General features: G+C 39.5%; 2 protein-coding genes across 7 annotated transcripts in view; one reads left to right on the top strand and one right to left on the bottom strand.

The window, feature by feature from the left end:
- WDR26 (WD repeat domain 26) overlaps positions 1-5,034 on the top strand; it is a 47,662-nt gene extending 42,628 nt beyond the window's left edge. For all 3 annotated transcript variants that reach the window (XM_017526406.2, XM_017526403.2, XM_017526407.2), the window contains one exon: positions 535-5,034. In XM_017526406.2, the coding sequence (XP_017381895.1) occupies positions 535-560 (26 nt within the window). In that variant the 3' untranslated portion in view covers positions 561-5,034. The remainder of the gene's footprint in view (positions 1-534) is intronic.
- A 9,769-nt stretch (positions 5,035-14,803) lies between these two features.
- The window catches only part of CNIH4 (cornichon family AMPA receptor auxiliary protein 4), a 49,932-nt gene continuing 44,199 nt past the window's right edge, over positions 14,804-20,536 (bottom strand). For all 4 annotated transcript variants that reach the window (XM_037737727.1, XM_037737726.1, XM_017526398.2 and 1 more), the window contains one exon: positions 14,804-14,999. In XM_037737727.1, the coding sequence (XP_037593655.1) occupies positions 14,972-14,999 (28 nt within the window). In that variant the 3' untranslated portion in view covers positions 14,804-14,971. The remainder of the gene's footprint in view (positions 15,000-20,536) is intronic.

Raw genomic sequence — 20,536 nt, 5'->3', positions numbered from 1 at the left:
ATGGAGAAACCCTGTCTCTACAAAAAAATACAAAAAGTAGCCAGGCGTGCTGGCATGCGCCTGTGTAATCCTGGCTACTCAGGAAGTAGAGGCAGAAGGATCGTTTGAGCCCAGGAGGCAGAGGTTGCAGTGAGCCCATATTGCATCACCAGCCTGAGTCAAAGAGTGGGACCCTGTCTCAAAAAAAATAAAGGCATGAGATTCTAACATGATTGTTCACTTGGGTTTCTTCAGTCTTCAAAATAATCGTGATTTTAGATTGTATATATGGTCTAAGACACGATAGAGACACATTGTTTTAATGACTATATTGTCTTAGACACGATAGAGACACATTGTTTTAATGACTATATTTAATGAGTATGCTAATTAAAGTATCAAGAATTTGTTTTGATTTTTTAATGTTAGTATAATTTTGTAATGTCATAATGCTAATTTTGAAACTTTCTAACTGGTAACTTTTTTCTCTCCCTCCCCTCTTTTTCCTCCTCCCTTCCCCCCCCCCCCCCCCATTTCATCCTTGTCTTCATTCAGAGGAATGCAGTAGCATGGATAGTTGATGGCGAATTTGGAGCAGACGACTTCTGTTTAACTTAAAATTAGTCGTATTTTAATGGCTTGGGATTTGGTGCAAACAAACATGATTGATAGCTGGACAGACATGCTCGTCATGAAAAAAGAACCATTTCTGAAGCCCGATTGGGGCCAAACATTTACACCTTGCTTCATAGTAACCAGTTGAGATGAAGCACGTCGTTAGAACGTTGTTGGACACCATGTTGAATTATCCCCCATCGGTTGTGAAGAACTGTGCTACATTCAGGCTTACCCATTGAACTCAGTATATATATTTTTTTCCTTCCTGTCTTTTGTCTGGCAGGATACCATTCTTGTTGCTCTTCTGTGTAATGAAGTTAAAATGCTTGTTTGGAAAACTTTATTTAACAGTTTAGAAGGCTTGATAGAAAGAGTGCATTAGTCTGAAGAGTATACATTGGATAGGAAAGAATTTCCTCCTTTTGTTTTTCCAAATCTTTCCGCCTTATTTAGCTTGAGATCTTTGCAGCTTGGTTCATGGATTCTAGCCTTGCCCGTTGCGCAGTATATACTGATCCAGATGATAAACCAGTGAACTATGTCAAAAGCACTCTCAATATTACATTTGACAAAAAGTTTTGTACTTTTCACATAGCTTGTTGCCCCGTAAAAGGGTTAACAGCACAATTTTTTAAAAATAAATTAAGAAGTATTTATAGGATTAAAGTGACTTCATTTGTATACATTTGGAATCTAAACCAGCTTAAAAACAGTTTCCTCAATGACTTAAATACACACTATAACTGATGCTCTTCTGGAATACCACATGAGACATGGTCAGAAACAGTGCTTGGAAGAACATTACACAGGAAATTCAGAGTAATGTTTTGAAGGTTTCCCCCCTTTTGTTTTATTCCTGAAGGAACATCAGTACCCGATCTTGAAGAAATTCAAGATTCAAAAAGAATTTTAAATACACCAAGATGAAAGATCAGTAGTCAGTTCGTTTTCAATAAAGCTTGTTCCAAGTTTTTCTCAACTTGGGAAGTAATTTTGGTGTGATCTAGCAAAAGAGTAGAAATCAGCAGATATAATCACTTTGGAAGTTTATAGTGTAACTGAAATTGTTAGAAGAATTCAGCAGGGTACAAACATACTTATACTGGGATTAAAACCTCATAGTCATTTCTCTTAATTGCCCTTAATATTTTGACATATAGGGATCCATAAATTTAAAGAATATTTCTTCTCAGTTTTTTCAGATATTGCCATACTGAACCTCATTCTAAACTGGTGCTGTGGATAGTCTTTCCCTCGCCCCTCCTTTTTTAGTTTAAGGAAAGGTTTCCTTCATGGAAAAGCACTTTTAATTTTGGGAATTTCACATTTAAAATAAGCCAAAAGCCTGATGTTCACATTGTGCTTTTAAACTCCGTCACAGCTGAATACAACATAACATAGTCTCCCCTGAAATTCCCTCCATTTTTCAGTAGAGGATAAATAGGGTGACCCTGGCTGTTGGGAAGAGAACGGGGATACCCCCAAAATAAGATTTTGGTGAAGAAAAAGTTTTGTACTAAGCTCCCCTTTAGGCATAGCCAAGTCTACAATATAAAGATATGATCATGAATAGACTCCTCCAGGATCCACAAAGAAGAGAGAGGGCTTGGATGTCAAAAATTCTCCCATTGTGGGGGTGGGTGGTTGGGGATGGGAGAAAGGGAAAGTCAGGGAAGGGGAGAAGAAAGAAAAACACTTTTGGCCTTAAAATAGTGTGCATTCTCCCAGAAGCCCGTAGTAAGAGAAAATGACAGATCGTGGTCAACAGACTCTTATCAAATTGGTATGTAAAAGATTTCTTCAAGCTCCATTTTGCAAAGACCACCACTTAGAGAATCAAAGAATTCCTGTTTTGATACTTCTAAGTTAAAATATATGTTACAGTTTATCTGGTACTTCATTTTTCTTAACTAAAATCACTTTTTACTTTAAGCTTGAATAAAAATCTTCATTGGTAACTGTATGTAATTAAGTGGCAACTTCTCTTTACCTCAGTATAGTTAAAAACCATTCATATTTTAAGTGATTCATGTGTACCCTGAAGCCATTAATACACCCCAGTCTTTACAGTAACATCACTAAATGTGGGCATAGAAACTCCACAGCTGTTTACAAATTTGGTTACAGTGTGCTATGGTACATGTGTAACACTGAGATTTGTGCCCATTCAGTGGCAATTTGGCACTCAGATTCTATTCTCTACACCTAACCACCCCTAGATCTGAGTTTTCAGAGTGCTTCTGAAGTACAGTTAAAAAACACTTTTTAAAAAGTGGAGTAAAAGTGAGGCACATTTTACAAGAACATAACTCCTATTAAAACGGAGTAACAACTATGCAAAGGTTTCTATAGCAGCTAGGTGAGTTTGTTTTCCGGGTCTGTCTTAACTGGCAGCTTTCTGTATATTACTGGTACTTTGCTGTGCCAATTTGCTGTAAACGTCTGTTCCATATATTTGCCATGCAGTGACTGTGCTAGAAAGGTGAAATAAATGGTAAAGAAGCCTAGGATTTTATGGTATAAGAAACTGATCACAGGATTTTCCAATCCATAGCTATTAATTGAAAACTTCTGATAGTGCTGTAGGCTCTATAGTAGGCTTAAGAGTGAGAATACTATGAAGCCAGCCACAAGATACTAACAAACGTATAAATTGAAAAGTACCAATACTTTTTGCACATAGATCAAAATAGAGTGGAGAATTTGGGCTCCAAAAATCAGGTTAGTAGGCTCATTTCCATGTGCTTAAAAATGTTTTTGTTGTTGTTATGCATTGATTAAGGGCTAGAGCAAATATAAAATTAAATGTCTTTTTCCTCCAAATAATTGGTTATTAATGGTAAAATGTTGGACTTGGGGATTACTGAGATTAGTGTGTGGGTGGTAATAAAAGAATTGGAGTGGGAGTTAGCTGGGGGGATGACAAAGCTTTAGCTTTGGTTTTGTATTTTATTAGTCTCCATGACAGCTATATTTCTGTTGCTCTTATTGGCCAGATAAATGTGTTGTAGTAAACCAGGTAAGTATTTTAAACAGAGAACAGTTTATTTGCATAGATCCCTACAAATTGGCCCATTTTATTGGGTGGGAAAAAAAACGGGGGGGAATTCCCTAACTTCAAATAATTAGAGTATCCTGCAGTTGAAAGAAAAAAAATCCAATTTTGTCAATATTTTCTTTTCTTAGGCTGAAAAAAACAAGTAATAATATGGTGAATTTTATTATTAGGAGTGTTCTGCCTCTAGAGTGGCATTCCATGACATTAATAGAAAATCCTTCTTTCCCACCCTTCCCCATCTTGAAATTTTCTTTTTTAGGATGTTGGTTCCTGCAAACAAGAACTGACCCTATCACCTCTGCCTCACAGTGGGTAAATATATCGTACATCTCTTGAAAGGGAAAATATCCATGTCAGTTTCTTTCACAGCAGAAGAATGGCTGCTTTTGAATGGGGAGGAAAGAAGACATTTTTCTTAATATCCTTTTTGTCCCATCTCTAAAATGTATTATTTTGATTTGTTTTTACTTTAATTTCTCATTCACAATTCAGCAGCTCTCCTTTTGGGTTGCTCTCCAACACATTACTTCCATTTCAGAAACCATATCTGATTTAATATAAACTGCTAACTTAAAAAGAAGAGGTGAATTTGCATTTACACTTAGACACTTTCTAAAAACAGGGTGAACTTAATTGAAATTTTTCAGTGTTGTTAAGCTATTGTTATAGTAGCTGCCCTATAGTTACAAAAATAAAAACTATAAAAACCCATCCCCTATCTACTTAATCCAGATAGCCTGGATTTAACAAAACTAATAGTATAAAAATATGTGCGTGTGTGTGTGTGTGTTGTGTGTGTATGTGAGAGAGAGAGAGAGAGAGTACTTGATTCATAAAAAGTCCTGGAAACAGCTGTTCTAGGATCTTGTCATTTTTACTAAAAGTCTCGTGCACATGTGAAGTGCCCTCTGAGTTTAAGGTTTGGTTAATACTGGTATATTTTTATAAGATTGAAATTGTGTCCCCATCTTTAACTTAAACATTTTCATTATTAGGGTCAATGTGCTAGAACTGAATTGTAACATTTTTAGGCACAGATGGAAAAAATGTTATTGGCGCCTTGAAAATGTGTGTGTGTGGTGAGGGGAATGGATCCACAAAAGCATGTATGTACTTACAAACCAAGCTGTAGAGATCAAGAAAAGAACTTACAGTGTTGATCTCAAGATTTCTAAATTGTCAAGATTTACATGGCATTGTGGTGGAACTAGTTAACACTTAGAGCTTTTGGTATGTAATAACTATTTGCTATGGACTGATTAAATGTTCCAAATGATTGTGCTCTTAAATTTTGGTGGGTTTTGATTTTCGTTTTCTTAACTGCCTCTCAGATTATATTTAGTTTAAATTTCTTTATTCATTAAAGTATAAAAACTTCAGGCCTCTGATATTTATTTTCACTTGTTTACTAATTATTTACAAAACACTCTTTGACTTTTATAAATGTGTAGTATATTAAATGTGTTGAAATTTTTGTTCAACTGAAACTACATTAACTTTGATTTGCTTTACTGGGATTTTTTTAAACACACCTTTTCCATGTCAGTGCGCAGCACTTAACCAGTCGTTTGTATTCCCTTTCAATCCAATAAACAGAATGAGTACCTAAATAATCCTTGGTGTGTTACATCTCCTAATATCCACTAATCTGAATATTTAAATAGTACTTTTTTGCCTAACAACAATTGATTTGCTGAACTTTTATGTATTTTAGAGAGAGAGTCTCACTGTGTTGCCCAGACTGGACTTGAACTCCTGGGCTCAAGCTATCCTCCTGCCTCAGCCTCTCAAAGTGCTGAGATAACAGACGCAAACCACCATGGCTGGCTCTGATTTGCTGCATTTGTCTTTGATATAAGTACCTAGAGTTTGCGAGTGATAGCTGAAGAAGCAGTGTTTAGTCTGTTGGGATCATCTTTTTAAGGGCCATTGTGCAATCAGGGATAAATTTAGAAAAATTTTAGGAGCATTTGCATTTTAAAGTAATTGCACACCCTATTTTGTTCAAAAATAAAGTTCAAATGGGAAAAACAAGTATTTGGCAGCCAACTAATGCTGAGTGTAGCTGTGAGAGGTAATGCTTCCATAATACTGCTCACTGCTTAGAAAATCATGGTTTGCAACTTTCTCTGATTAACAGGAAAGAGAAGGGAGAAAATTTTCTACTCGTCTTTAAATACAGCTATACTTTAACAGCAGATTTAGCCAAGTTGTCAGATTATTCATCTACATTTAGAGTTTCATGCCAGTTCCCAGGACGAGGTATAGAAATTTTCTAAGAGTACAGATTTTCATTTTAAAATACAATCTGGCCAGGTATATTGGCTCACGCCTGTACTCCCAACACTTTGGGAGGCCGAGGCAGGCAGATCACCTAACGTCAGGAGTTCAAGACCAGGCTGGCCAATGTGGCAAAACCCCATCTCCACTAAAAATACAAAAATTAGCCAGGTGTGGTGGTGCATGCCTGTAGTCTCAGCTACTCAGGAGGCTGAGACAGGAGAATTGCTTGAACCTGGGAGGCAGAGGTTGCAGTGAGCCAAGATCGTGCCATTGCACTCGAGCCTGAACCAGCAGTGCAAGACTCCCTCTCAAAAAATAATAAAATACAATCTAATTCTCTTCCACTTAAGCAAAATAAAAACTGGTATTTTATTACATCATTTAATGACTTATTTTCCAAAAAGTCTTAAAACTTAAGGAATATTCAACAAACAGAAGTATTCCCCTCATCCTATCACATCTTTCAAGAATCTTGGTTGTTGGTTTTGTGGCAGTGGGCTCTTCTCCTTCAAAATTGATTAGCCTACTTAAATGAGCTTGCTACATATGAAACATTCTAGTCATGTAAAGTTATATCAGCATGTTATAGCTAATGTGGGAAACGGACAAATAGCAAATTTTCTGTCAAGTTTATTTTATTGTGTTTTGTTTTTTATCCTCAGATGAGACAAGTTTTTTGATGTGAGGAGTAGTGGCTTCCTTGGTCACGATATTAAAGTTGGTGCAACTGTATGTACATTAGTCCCTTCTATACGATTTAAGACTTAAACTTCCATACGCTCAGGAAAGACATTTAAGACAATTGGCCATGGCAATAGAACATATCTAGAGTAAAAATGATTCACTGCAAGTTTAACTTATTTTTAAAAATAGAATAAAATGAATGAGTATGCTAAATGTTCGATTAGCATATTTATTTAGAAAAAAGGCTGTGTGGCTTTTTTCCCTACTGTTTTGAATATAATTAAGAAATAGTGCGACACATTGGATTGGAAATTGTATTCCAAATAGTTTCCAAATGTTGAATAATCTTCCCTCATCCCCCATAGCTGAAAAATATCAATTTGTGTCCTAAGCATTCAGAAAAGGGAGCCCTGATTTTATTAACATCCACAAAACTTTCTAAAAATCCTTCTTAAAAAACAGAGAGACACTTCTAATAGAAAACAAAATATATTTTGGATCTGTACGCTGTGTTTTGAAAAGGAGAATAAACTTTAGATGAATATACCTGAACCTTTCCCAGGTAAGTATGTTTAAGTGAGCTTTTTTGCTCCATTAATGGATTTGCATGAAGGGAACTTTTCAGTCAGTAAGTTTTGGTTAACTTGTATACAAAAAAACTAAACAACTGACTTGGTTTTCCTGTTTCTTTCTGTACTTCCTCTTAGTAAAAATAGACAGTTGGAGTGCCTGTTAGATGCCAGGCACTAAGCTAAGCATTTCATATATATTATTTAACTGTCTACTGTAAACAAGTATTAACTACTGCCCACTATTTTCCAGGTGATAAACTCAAGCCTAAAGATATAACCTATTTGATTCCAAAGCCAAATTTTTCCAAATGCATGTGAGACTCAATTGGAGGCTTTTCTGAGTTTGAGATTTCTGAGCCAGCTTTCAGATCTTGAGTCAAAGGGAGATCTGGAATTTGTGTGTGTGTGTGTGTGTGTGTGTGTGTGTGTGTGAACACTCCAGGTAATTTTACTTTTTAATTTTTTAATGCAGAGACGGGTCTCAATCTCCTGGCCCTAAGCAGTCCTCTCACCTTGGCCTCCCAAAGTGCTGGGATTATAGGTGTGAGCCGCTGCTCAAGACAAGGTAATTTTATGCTGTCAGCCTGGCACCAATCCACTTGTTGGTGTTTGAAAACCACAAGTCCTTGCCGGGCGCGGTGGCTCAAGCCTGTAATCCCAGCACTTTGGGAGGCCGAGGCGGGTGGATCACGAGGTCAAGAGATTGGGACCATCCTGGTCAACATGGTGAAACCCCGTCTCTACTAAAAATAGAAAAAATTAGCTGGGCATGGTGGTGCGTGCCTGTAATCCCAGCTACTCAGGAGGCTGAGGCAGGAGAATTGCCTGAACCCAGGAGGCGGAGGTTGTGGTGAGCCGAGATCGCGCCATTGCACTCCAGCCTGGGTAACAAGAGCGAAACTCCGTCTCAAAAAAAAAAAAGAAAGAAAAAAGAAAACCACAAGTCCAGCCATGAGCAGTGGCTCACACCTATAATCCAAGCACTTTGGGAGGCCGAGGGGGTGGATCACGAGGTCAAAAGATCGAGACCATCCTGGTCAACAAGGTGAAGCCCCGTCTCTACTAAAAATACAAAAAATTAGCTGGGCATAGTGGTGCACGCCTGTAGTCCCAGCTACTTGGGAGGCTGAGGCAGGAGAATTGCTTGAACCCGGGAGGCGGAGGTTGCAGTGAGCTGAGATCGTGCCATTGCACTCCAGTCTGGGTAACAACAGCGAAACTCTGTCTCAAAAAAAAAAAAAGCGGAGCAAGGAGGGCATTCACAGGAACTAACCACAACATTAATTATACACATACTACACCTATTTAGTTATTGAACAAGAAGTATTCATTTGAGTACTTGCTGTAGGTCAGTCACTAGGAGTATGATCCATCTATATGTATTCTCATTTAAATATCAAGGTAGCTTTGTGGGGCAGTTATGCTAATTCTCATTTTACAAATAAGGGAAATAGGCTTTAAAAGATAATGTATGAAGGAGCTGGTACTCAAACCCATGTGCCTTTGAGCTCATGTTTTTAGTCACTACACCATAAAATATTTTTTTGGTGTCTATAGATAGCCACTTACCTTGGAAAAATTGACTGTTAAAACTTGTCAAAGACAGATTAAAAGTTTAAGGCCTCACTTTGATTCTAGTGAACTGCTTAATTCATAGAAGGAAATGACACGAAATTCTGGCGACTCCTTCGTAGCGATTGCTTCTGGGGTGGGGGGGGTTGTTTTTTGTTTTTGTTTGGTTTTGGTTTTGGTTTTTGAGATGGAGTCTCACTCAATTGCCAGGCTGGAGTGCAGTGGTGTGATCCTGACTCACTGCAACTTCCGTTTTCCGGTTTCAAGCAATTCTCCTGCCTTAGTCTCCCAAGTAGCTAGGACTACAGGCACGCACGACTACAGCAGGCTAATTTTCTGTGTATGTGTTTTTAGTAGAGACGGGGTTTCACCATGTTGGCCCGGATGGTCTCGATCTCTTAACCTCGTGATCCGCCTGTTGGTTTTTGTTTTGTTTTGTTTTGTTTTGAAACAGTCTCGTTCTGTCACCCAGGCTGGAGTGCAGTGATGGATCTCAGCTCACTGCAACCTCTGCCTCCCAGGTTCATGCAGTTATCGTGTCTCAGCCTCCAAGTAGCTGGGACTAGACATGCACCACCAGGCCCAGTTAATGTTTGTATTTTTAGTAGGGATGAAGTTTCACCCTGTTGGCCAGGCTGGTCTTGAACACCTGCCCTCAAGTGATCTGCCCACCTTGGCCTCCCAAAGTGCCAGGATTACAGGCATGAGCCACCATACCCAGCCTGATAACTTTAATTGTAAAACAGACTCAAGTTTTGTAGAGGGAAACCTCCACAACAAATTTTTATCTTTTTTCAAGAGATAGAGTCTTCCTCTATTGCCCAGGCCACAGTGCAGAGATGTCATCATATTTCACTGTAACCTTGAACTCCTGGGCTCAAGCCATCCCTCCACCTCAGCTTCCCAAGTAGCTAGGATTGTACAGATGCCTATATTGGCTAATTTTTTTTTTTTTTTTAAGAGATCAAGTCTCATGGTGTGGACCAGGGTTTCTCAAACTCCTGGCCTCAAGTGATCCTTCTACCTTGGCTTTCCAAAGTGCTGGGATTACAGGCATGAGCCACTGTGCTTGGCCTAGATACTTAATATTAAGAAATTGCCAGTTTATTCTGTGATCACAGTCCATAAGAAAAAATAATAAAGAAATTGCAAGTTTGTATGACACTGGTAGTGTAGTCACCTGTGGGTTTTTTTGGTGTTTTTTGTTTTGTTTTTGAGACAGTCTTGCTCTGTCACCCAGGCTGGAGTGCGGTGGCGTGATCTCAGCTCACTGCAACCTCCGCCTCCCGGGTTCAAGTAATTCTCCTGCCTCAGTCTCCCAAGTAGCTGGGACAACAGACGCGTGCCATCATGCCTGGCTAATTTCTTTTATTTTTAGTAGAGATAGGGTTTCACCATGTTAGCCAGGATGGTCTCAATCTCCTGACTTTGTGATCCAACCACCTTGGCCTCCCAGAGTGCTGGGATTACAGGTGTGAGCCACCACACCCAGCCATCATGTGTATTAATAAGAACCTTTATCTTACAGAGAAACATACTAAAATATTACAGATGTAATGAGGTCTAGGATTTGCTTCAAAATGGAGGGTGGTGAAGGTCAAGGAAGGTGGTAGGTAATGGATAATTACTGTAAGTTTATTTTTCTTCTCTGCTGTCTGAATCAGCAAGTATGATCATAAGTTGATTATTGCAGCTGGTAAAATAGAAAATTACCAGCCTGGGTAAGTCCTATTACTGTCTCCCAGAAAGTTGGCAAATTTATATTAAGCTACCCCAGAGGATTCACCTTCCCACAGGTCTCTTTCTGAAAGATAACAGTGCCAGTCAAATGTGTTACTTTTAATCGAGCCACACGAGAGGTTCAACTCTCACCCCGGTTGCATCCAACCTGTGAAACAGGATCTAGAAAACAGGAATTAAAGTGTATGTTCAACTGACTCCCATTCTGACTAGGTGCTAATGTGTAATGGGAACTGATATAGAAACCAAGATTGCTCCATAACGGATGTAGCAAACCAAATATACAGCAGAGGAAGCCACAGGCAAACCACTGAATTCTCTCAGCCTGCTGATTCCACCCCCCACCCCCCCACCCACTCTTCTCCACCCAGCTTCAGAGGGAGGCAACTGAAAATAAAAGCAGCCTTTACCCAAGAACTTATTAAAGAGCAACCTGAGCTCAGAAACAAGTTAGCTCAGTGAGCAGTCCCTTTAACGTGTCCAGACTGATGATTGTGATTACTGTAGTGCAGAATAACTTGAAAGCTTTGAATAACCTTTAGTCATTAGACTGTATTTAACTGAGGCAAAAAAAAAAAAAGTTTCTACCTTTTCAAACATTCATGAAAAATATGGATTAGATCCAAAAGGCTTGATTAAACCAAGAATATTTCAATTTTTGCTATATTACATAGTAAAATAGTGTATTTGGTTTAAAGTACATAAACTCAGATGACAAAGATCCAGATAAGTATAGAATTTCAAACTTACCTTCTCTATCTTGCTGCCTATTTCCATATATTACAACAAGTGTATTTAGATTTTGAGGACAACTAATTACACCTAGTATATTTTTCACAACTACTTGGCAAAGTATTACCTGTGAGCAAAGCTGATTTCTCCAATCTCAAATGGAGAACAATTATAGCCACTTTCTAGCCTAGCATGTCAGAGTATTTCATAATGTGACTACCTTGAAAACAAAGATGGTGAACTTTGATTATGCTGCTCCATTGCTGCTTCTCTGACTTAAAGGTCATCAGTTTGACTTCTTGCTGAAAAAGCAATAGAACACCAAAATCAGATTTACTTATTCACTCAACAATCATTTATTGTTTCTGTGTGCATGGCACTGTGTTAGGTGCCAAGAGCAGAAGGAAGAAGATACAAATATGAATGAGTGTACTCTGCCCTCCAGGAACATACAATCTAAGAGTGATTAATTGCATACAAATAACTAACTATAATACCAGATAGAATGTGGTAAGCTACGGGAGATAAAGTACTATGAGAAGCTTTCTTAGCTGTTCAAAAGACCAGGTCAGGTTTTGTTCTACTATTGTCTGTGTGGCAGGCATGAAAAGGCAGCTGAGGGGACCTGCTAGGCTTTGATGAACTGAGCTGCATCTTAGATCTTGCTTCTTCTGCTCTCTCAGCTGAGGTTACAGGGATTAACAAAGGGCAGCTGCTACCATTGAAAGGATAGAAAGAAAAAGGCAGGAGAAAATGATATGTACTAAAAATATGCACATAGGAGCACTCCATAGTAGTCTATTGACTGTGCCCTGGGTACTGCCATTGTAGAGGGACAGGGAAGAGGAGTGGTAAGGGAGAAAGAACACTTGACTGAACATAAGGATTCCAGATGCTCAGAGTTATGACACCTTGAGCAATCTCTAGGCTTCAGTCTCTATCTTTGGGATAAGGGAGTTAGGCAAAATGATCTCTAAGTTCCTCTACAACTCTCCAAGCAATCAATGAAAAGCAGAGAAAATTGATAGCATTTTAACCACAGCTTTTTAAAGTCAGTGCTTTTGCCTCCCTTTTCATTATTTGTGGAAGCGCCCCCCAACCCCCAAAGTTTTTTTTTAGCTGGGCATGGTGGCTCACACCTGTAATCTCAACACTTTGGGAGGCTGAGGCAGGAGGATCACTTGAGGCCAGGAATTTGATACCAGCCTAGGCAAAACAGCAAAACCTCTGTCCTACNCAAAACATTTTTTAAAATTAGCTGGGCATGTTGGTATGCACCTAGTCCCAGCTACTTGAGAGGCTGAGGCAAGAGTATTGCTTGAGTCCAGGAGTTTGAGGCTGCAGTGAGCCATGATTGTGCCACTGCACCCCAGCCTGGGCAACAGGGCAATACCCTGTCTTTAATTAAAAAAAAAAATTTCTTAACTACAGTGATCCTCCAGTTTCCTCGCTTTGATGGACGACTAATATAAGAAGGAAGAGTTTTGTTTTTAACCACAGTTAATGTTTCAGAAGTAAGGAGCTCTTGTCCTTTGTTATAAACATGGCACCTTTCTGATTTGCTCAGCTTCAGCAACTTATGCCTGATGTACTGTAAACTGACAGCCCAAAGGCTCTCTCAATTGCATGGGTCACTATTTTGGTTACTAAGAATATCTGAATGAGAAGGTAAAACATTTTGGTCAAAAGTTCTCTACATGGCTGGGCACAGTGGTTCATGCCTGTAATCCCAACACTTTGGGAGGCTGAGGCAGGCGGATCATTTGAGGTCAGGAGTTCAAGATCAGCCTGGCCAACATGGTGAAACCCTGTCTCTACTAAAAATACAAAAATTAGCCGGGAGTAGCTAGCTGTAATCCCAGCTACTTGGGAGGCCGAGGCAGGAGAATCACTTGAACCCAGGAAACAAAGGTTGCAGGGGGCCACGATCACACCACTACACCCCAGTCTGGGCAACAGAGTGAGACCCCATCTCAAAAAAAAAAAGCCTTACCACCTTTGAGTTTAAGTAGCTTGTCTCTCAGTTGCAAGGATTTAAGTTCTCCAACAGCTTCATTGCTTTAAAAATCTTGAGCAGAACATGAAGAGGCACAGGAAGTTAGGAGGAAAGGCAGAGTGAAGGGATTGTGTTTTAAGCAAAAGATGCCTCTGACAGAAAAGGTATGAAAAAGGGATGCAAGCAAAGTAATGTCTGTGTTACACAGCTTCTTGGCCTTGTGCCTGACGGAAATATAACATTACCACAAGGAGTGATTTCTGTGACCCCAAAGAGGCCAAGAGAGCCAAGTTCACTTTGCCTACCATTTCAACGTTCCTTTTGTGTGCTGCCAGGGCACTACTTCCATCCTTGAAACATGGTCTGTCTGTACAGGGGGTTTGGCTTAGTGGCTCCCTTGCTTCTGCCAAGGCTAGACCTAGTCCAGGACCAAAAGGACATGCAACATTTAATCTTTTGGGCACCATACACCCTGTTTAGCTACCCAATTCTATCTCAACTAGAGTGAATAATCCCTTTGGACTCTGCCACAGGACACAGTCATGTTTTGTCCAATGCTAAGGCTTAAGATAGCAACATTAAAGCACAAACTAAACTAGGACTGAGGATCAATTGCCAGGTTTATTTTACCCTGTGAGAGCTGGCAAACAGAGCTGAGGAAGTGAACTGCTCTCACCAACTGCAAGAGTTTACAAATACAGCTCCAAGGAACAGAATTTGGTTGTATATTGCTATGTCCATGAAATGGCTTGTACTGGGTCTCCCAATTCACAACGTGGTCAGTGCAGAAGGATAGAAGCATTAATCTGGCACCACGCAGAGCACCAAAAGGCTCAATTTCACTGACAGTGAATGACTATTCCTGCTTCTAATCTGATTAGCATCTTCTACCAAATCACTTCTCCAAACCCATTAAAATACTTACCAGGGAGATTAAATACAATTGGAATAATTGCAATATGAAAACCAGACTGTCAAGAGCCACTTGGGATTGTCTGGATTTGGGGGCGATTGTGGAGGTAGTGACTTTTAAATGAAAGCTCTCGACAAAATATTACATTGGTTTTTAAATGTTTCCATCAGCAGGAACTACATTGTACCTGGGAAAAATGGCTTATAAGGTTTCACAAATTGTGCAAAGAAATATATAAATATATTCTGAAATGCCATTTTCTGTTGACAGTCTTATAAAAAGACTTTTAGCTGACAGTCTCATAAATTTTTTTTTTTAACATAGGTGAAGGATTTTAGTCTCATAAATTTTAAACCACACAAAATGAAGCTGCCGCAACATAGGCAAAAAGGGTAATTAAATTTTTCTTCTATTGTCCAGATCAACAGTGTTGTTTTGTACTCTTAACTTTTCAGTAGACCTGAAGGGCACCTTTGCTATCTCTTCAGTTTGCCCTTTAAAGTGTGTTCTTTATTTATTTGGCATGCAAAGCTGGGATGGCAGTCCTGTTCCTACATACAAATAACCACCTTCAGCATACAGATGATGAAAAACACCTTCAAGTGTTGGCATTCAGCCTAAAGTTGAGAACTAGAAATCTACAGAAACTCAATTTGTGTTTTTTAAATACTTTATATGGTAAAAATACAGCAAAAATAGTTTTTTGTTCAAAGAGGAAAAATATATACTGCTATGGTCACGGTTCTAAGGATGATTTAAGAAGTCTCTGGCTCCTCATCTGTGCACTGTAGTGTACGCTGACTTCAACCACGGCTTCTCCAGCTTCAGTCATTTATCAAAGCTAAGATCATACTGTGGAAAGAAGAAATTAACGTTACTAATGTTTTCTCAGGAATGTTCCTATAGGGCCTGGTCTGTCCAGACTTGCGTCCCTAAGGTTTATGAAGGAACAATCATTTGAGTAAAAGACAATCATTCATACCAAAAGGCAAGAATATATTAGGGTCTTTCATGTCCAAACTTTTTCACTAAAAAAGAGTTATTGGGGGTGGGGAGATAGGGAAAGTTAATTTAAAACCTATAAAGTTTTCCTTCGCAGAAATTGGTAAAATATTTTTTAAAAAAAGAAAAGAAAAAAACCTATGTTAGGCTATAGTTAAAAAACAAGACAAAAACACAAAAACGAGCTTGGTCAGGTAAAAAAACAAAAACAAGGCAAAACAAAACAAAAACAAAAACACCTATGTCCAGAAAAAATCCTCTAAATTCTCTAGCCAGAGACTGTTCTATGCCTGGAAACTCTTCTTCCCATCCCAACACCCCATCAAAGCAGTAACTTCCTACTCAGGTATTGTGATTGGCTCTAGGGCACCTTGTTGGGGAAGCTGGCCCCAGCCCAGGGCAGTTGCACAGCCTCTTTCCTCAGCTCTTCTTCCTGCTGCTGTGGCTTACCTGTTGTCTCTACCACTGGACTATGGGCAACTCTGAGATGAAAGCAGGGCCCAAGCATCACCACTTTCATGTTCTACTAGCACCCCAGCCTGCAATTACCAAGCTCCGAGCTTTTACTGTAGGGATTCTGTGCTGCTCTTTTGTGTCACTTGCAATGCTCTACACAACGTCTGACACACGGCAGTCACTCAATAAACACTATGCCACTAAAACTGCCACAGTTAACAATAACAAAACCATTCTTTCCTTTGAAATACTGGGATCAGCCTTGCTCTGCTGAAATCAAATGCTAAAATACACAGAAATATCCTTACATCACTAGTGGTATAAATAATTGTCCAAATTTAACCATACTAAATGTACTCAATGCACAGTAAAAATTAATGATAGTTGCTAATATTTTTTTTAAGATTTTTGATTTTTACTATGGGTCAGCATAAACCTAAGTGTCTTACATGTATTATCTCACTTAGTCCACATTAAAATGTGATAAGTACTATTAATATCATTAATATTCCCTTTTCAGATGAGAAACTGAGGCTCAGAGAGGTTAAGAAACTTGCCCCAGGTCGGGCGTGGTGACTCATGCCTGTAATCCCAGCATTTTGGGAGGCTGAGGTGGGTGAGCCGAGATCATGCCACTGCACCCCGGCCTGGATAACAGAGCGAGACTCTGTCTCAAAAGAAAAAAAAAAGAAAGAAAAGAAACTTGCCCCAGACATCAATGTAAGTGGTAGAGCCCACATTCCACTAGGCTAGCACCCAATCCAAAAACCAAAACCATGAATTCTCCCCATCCTCTAAAGAAGATAAGGGCCGGGCACAGTGGCCTATAATCCCAGCACTTTGGGAGGCCGAGGCAGGAGGATCACCTGAGGTCGGGAATTCAAGACCAGCCTGAGCAACATGGAGAAAGCCCGTCTCTACTAAAAATACAAAAAATTAGCCAGGCGTGGTGGCGCATGCCAGTAATCCCAGCTACTTGGGAGGCTGAGGTGGGAGTTGCAGTGAGCCGAGATGGTGGCACTGCACTCCAGCCTGGATGACAGCGTGAAACTCCATCTCAAAACAAAAGAAGATGAGCATTTTTTCAAAACTTGAATTCCATTCAACAAGCCCTGAAATGTCAACGAGGTGCAAGGTACCAGGCAAGGTGTGGCAGGTGTTAAATACAAAGACGAGGAGCATAAAATCTCTGCAATCAAAAAAGCTAATGACTTGGTATTAACAGCAAATCCGCTGTTTAAAAACAGCAACCAAAAGAGAAAAGTGCTGCAAGGACATCTTCCGACCCCTTGAACTATATGTAACACCAAAGGGTAAGGTAATAGCAATGTGGCTGAAAATGACAGAATAATAGGGAAGGGGAAAGGAAGGGAAGAGAGAAAAGAAAACGGTACAGCCAGTGAAGTACACAGGTGCCCAGGCAAACCAGTTACCTAACTCGCCTTTTATTTAGTTTTAAAGAACAATACTTTAAACTTGCCCCAAAATTAAATCTTAATTCCTCCAGTCCAACTCCCCACTACTTTAAATTCAACAACTAAGAATTCAGAAACTCATGCATATTTTTAAATCCTAAAACTTTGGGTCTACTAAGCAAGATACTGCTCTCCAAGCCTACATTTACTCCCCCAAGTATGACTACGTGGACTGTACCTACAGCACCGCCCCCAGGAGATGCCTGCTCTAGTTTACTTTCCAACAGCATGAAAGGGTGGGGGGATGAAGAATGGATAACCTTGGCCAAGCCAATTCTAGCTTGTTTTTTGTCTCTTCCGAAACAAATATAAGGGAACATATATGATGATAAAGATACAAAAATAATAGAAACAAGAATAGGTGCATCATTATGTTCTCATCATTAACCTTTTTTTTGCTCCTTATTCATCATCTGATTCTTGGATTAAAAACTAAGCACATTAGTAATAAGGTAGGGTATGAGAACCAGAAACTGAGACCAGTGTGCTTTTTCTGTCCTAGTTTTTAAAATAATAGGCTTGAGTGTAGTGGCACAATCTCAGCTCACTGCAACCTCTGCCTCCCTCGTTCAAGCAATTCTCCTGCCTCAGCCTCCCGAGTAGCTGGGAATACAGGCACGCGCCCAGCTAATTTTTGTATTTTTTAGTAGAGACAGGGTTTCTCCATGTTGACCAGGATGGTCTCGATCTCTTGACCTCATGATCTGCCTGCCTTAGCCTCTGAAAGTGCTGGGATTACAGATGTGAGCCACCACGCCCAGACACAATTTAAACTCCAATTTTAATCTAATCCACTAATTGGGTGGATTTAGCACAGTGAAAGGATTTTAGGAAACCTTCTTTAGGCAGAGGCTAAAATGGTTCTGACTTCTAAACTATTTCAGATAAAACAGCAATTGTAAAAAAAAAAACTGCTATGTATCGTTTCTAGTCAAGAATTTTCTGAGTGGCAGAAGTTTACTTGAGTATAAGTTTTTCCTAATAGTCCTTACGTGTATGTGAAAAATGAAACTCTACCTAGGGGAAAAAATAAAAATGATCAATTAAAGCTTTGATACAAAGGTTAAGCCTGATTCTAACTTCTCAAAGGTTTACTCAAATCATATACACAGGAATTTTTTTTCTCCTTGGCTCTCTTCTATGCATCTATGATGGATAAAGGGAAAGGTGGCATGTTCCCCTCCAAAACACACAGGAATAGTTCAAAACAGGACTATATAGGCTTCCAGTGTCTGATAGCCAATCCTTCATATTAACTCTTACTTCCAGTGTGTTATAACTGGAGGACTGATATAACTTTACCACAACAGACCATTTGGCATGCTGGAGAATCAGCATCACACCTAAATTACTTATTGCCAAGAAAGATCAGCACAATTTGGATAAAAGCTGCTGAGAGCTGCTGCCAGTGGTATGATCCCCCAGAGACCATGAGTAGGATGGTCACTGAGGCACATCTATTAATGCTGATAACAGGCAGTGGAACTTCAAGTTGTATACTACTAGGGCAGGAAAAAAATAGCAAAGACACTTTTAAGCATGATGATAGCCTCAACAGCTAAGGCATAACTAAGATGCCACAGGGTAGATCCACTGTAGCTCAGACAGAAAGCTGATTCAATGACATACATAAACAATTTACACAGCCACAAGGAACTTACATAATCCCCGAAGTTCCACAATATCAATGCAAAAATCCTATAGTATAGTAATATCTCATGTAAGATTATTCACTCAAGGTGGTAGCAAAAATACTAAAAGAAAAACAGTAAAGTTACAAAATATAGTCTCAAACCCTTTTAAAAGGCCTAAAAGTGTTTTCATGGTTTCAGTGAAAGTTTCAGCTAAAAGCAGCCTAAATCCTCTTTACATTTAGTTAATAAGTAAAACAAATAGCTAAAGTATGCAAAGGAGTTTACCTAACTTGTTTACTCATAGTTTTAAAACTAACGTTTAAGCCAAATAATCCTCTCAAAAAAAACTTAATCAAAAATAATTATCCACTAATAGTGTCTGCTTTAAGCATCAAAACCTGCGCTTTAATTTTCACTCTAGTAGTGTGTTAACTCAAGCCTTTGCCAATTAAACTTTACTAGATAAATGCGAGTCTCACTAGCTAAACAAGGCTGGCAGTTGCAGCTGTTTACAGCGCTCTCCAAAGTGCCTGTAAGCCACCCAGTCACACTCAGCCAAACTGGCATAGCATAATATCTGTGTGTCAGTGTACTTTATTCATTCGTTAAGTCAAAGTCTGCAGGACAGACCCCCGCAAGTAGTAACCCCAATAGCGGCACCCAACGTGGGGCAACCCCAACAGTAGTGCAGCCGTGTGAGGAAAACTGTTAAGAGAACCCTGACATAATCATTGCTGTGAAAAGAACGCAACAACCCTCCAAAAACAAAAGTGCAGAAGACCACGAAGTTGAGTCAGTAAAAGAGTAAGTCAGTAAGTTATTCGTACCCACTAAAGATTACCAAATTCAAGAAAAGATTGTTCAGGCTAAAGTTTCATCAGTTCAACAAAAACAGCATATAAAAATATTAAAACAGTTGCTTAAAGCCAGTAAAGCAACAGTTTCACTGGTTCATTTAAAAGACCTAATGCAAACTTGTTTCCCAAAGCCCGCAGTTCCCAGAAAAAAACATTAGACTTCTCTAAGAACAAGTGAGGAAAAGTCTTAAACAGCATCATGCACAAAGGCAACAAGTCCCAGCAACTTAATCACCAAGCCAAAATAACACACACACAAAAAGTTTTGTGTAAGCCCCCTACTCCAATAAATAAGAAAAAAAGCATTCGAAGGGGAGCTCTTAGCCTGCCTAGTAATGCAAGATCAACAAGGCAATCAAATACATAAAAAGATAAATAAAAACATTAAAGACCAAATTTGTGTGGTCAAGCAAGCAGTAAAAAAGCCCAAAAACCCAAAGCCAGCAAATGCTCCCAAAAACAGCCTGCACGCAGCAACAGCAACGAAGAGCCAGGCTCAGCGCGCCAAAGTTGGCCAGCTAAGGAGGCGCACGTAAGTTCTTCCCAGCCAGCAGCAACTGCCCAGTGGCTAAGAGGAAGGAGCAAGTGGAAGGTGGCCGACCGGAACCCACGCTGCTGCTCTCTTGGCTCCGTAGGCAGCCCACAGCAAAACTTCATATGTTCCTTGTTTACAAGCTCTGCTAAAATTTAAGTAAAATTTAAGAATTTGTAAGACCTTTTTCTAATAATAGCCACTGTTGTTATTCCTTACCCTTAACATAGTTCTTTTACAATCCTATTTAATAGTAACCTCTAAAAGAGAAGTTACAGGCCGGGCGCGGTGGCTCAAGCCTGTAATCCCAGCACTTTGGGAGGTCGAGGCGGGTGGATCACGAGGTCAAGAGATCGAGACCATCCTGGTCAACACGGTGAAACCCCGTCTCTACTAAAAATACAAAAAATTAGCTGGGCATGGTGGCGCGTGC

This window comes from Cebus imitator, unplaced genomic scaffold, assembly GCF_001604975.1.
Source record: "Cebus imitator isolate Cc_AM_T3 unplaced genomic scaffold, Cebus_imitator-1.0 Scaffold42, whole genome shotgun sequence".
NCBI lineage: Eukaryota > Metazoa > Chordata > Mammalia > Primates > Cebidae > Cebus > Cebus imitator.
Note: the sequence above shows the minus strand (reverse complement) of the source record. Positions and strands in the feature narration are given on the sequence as shown.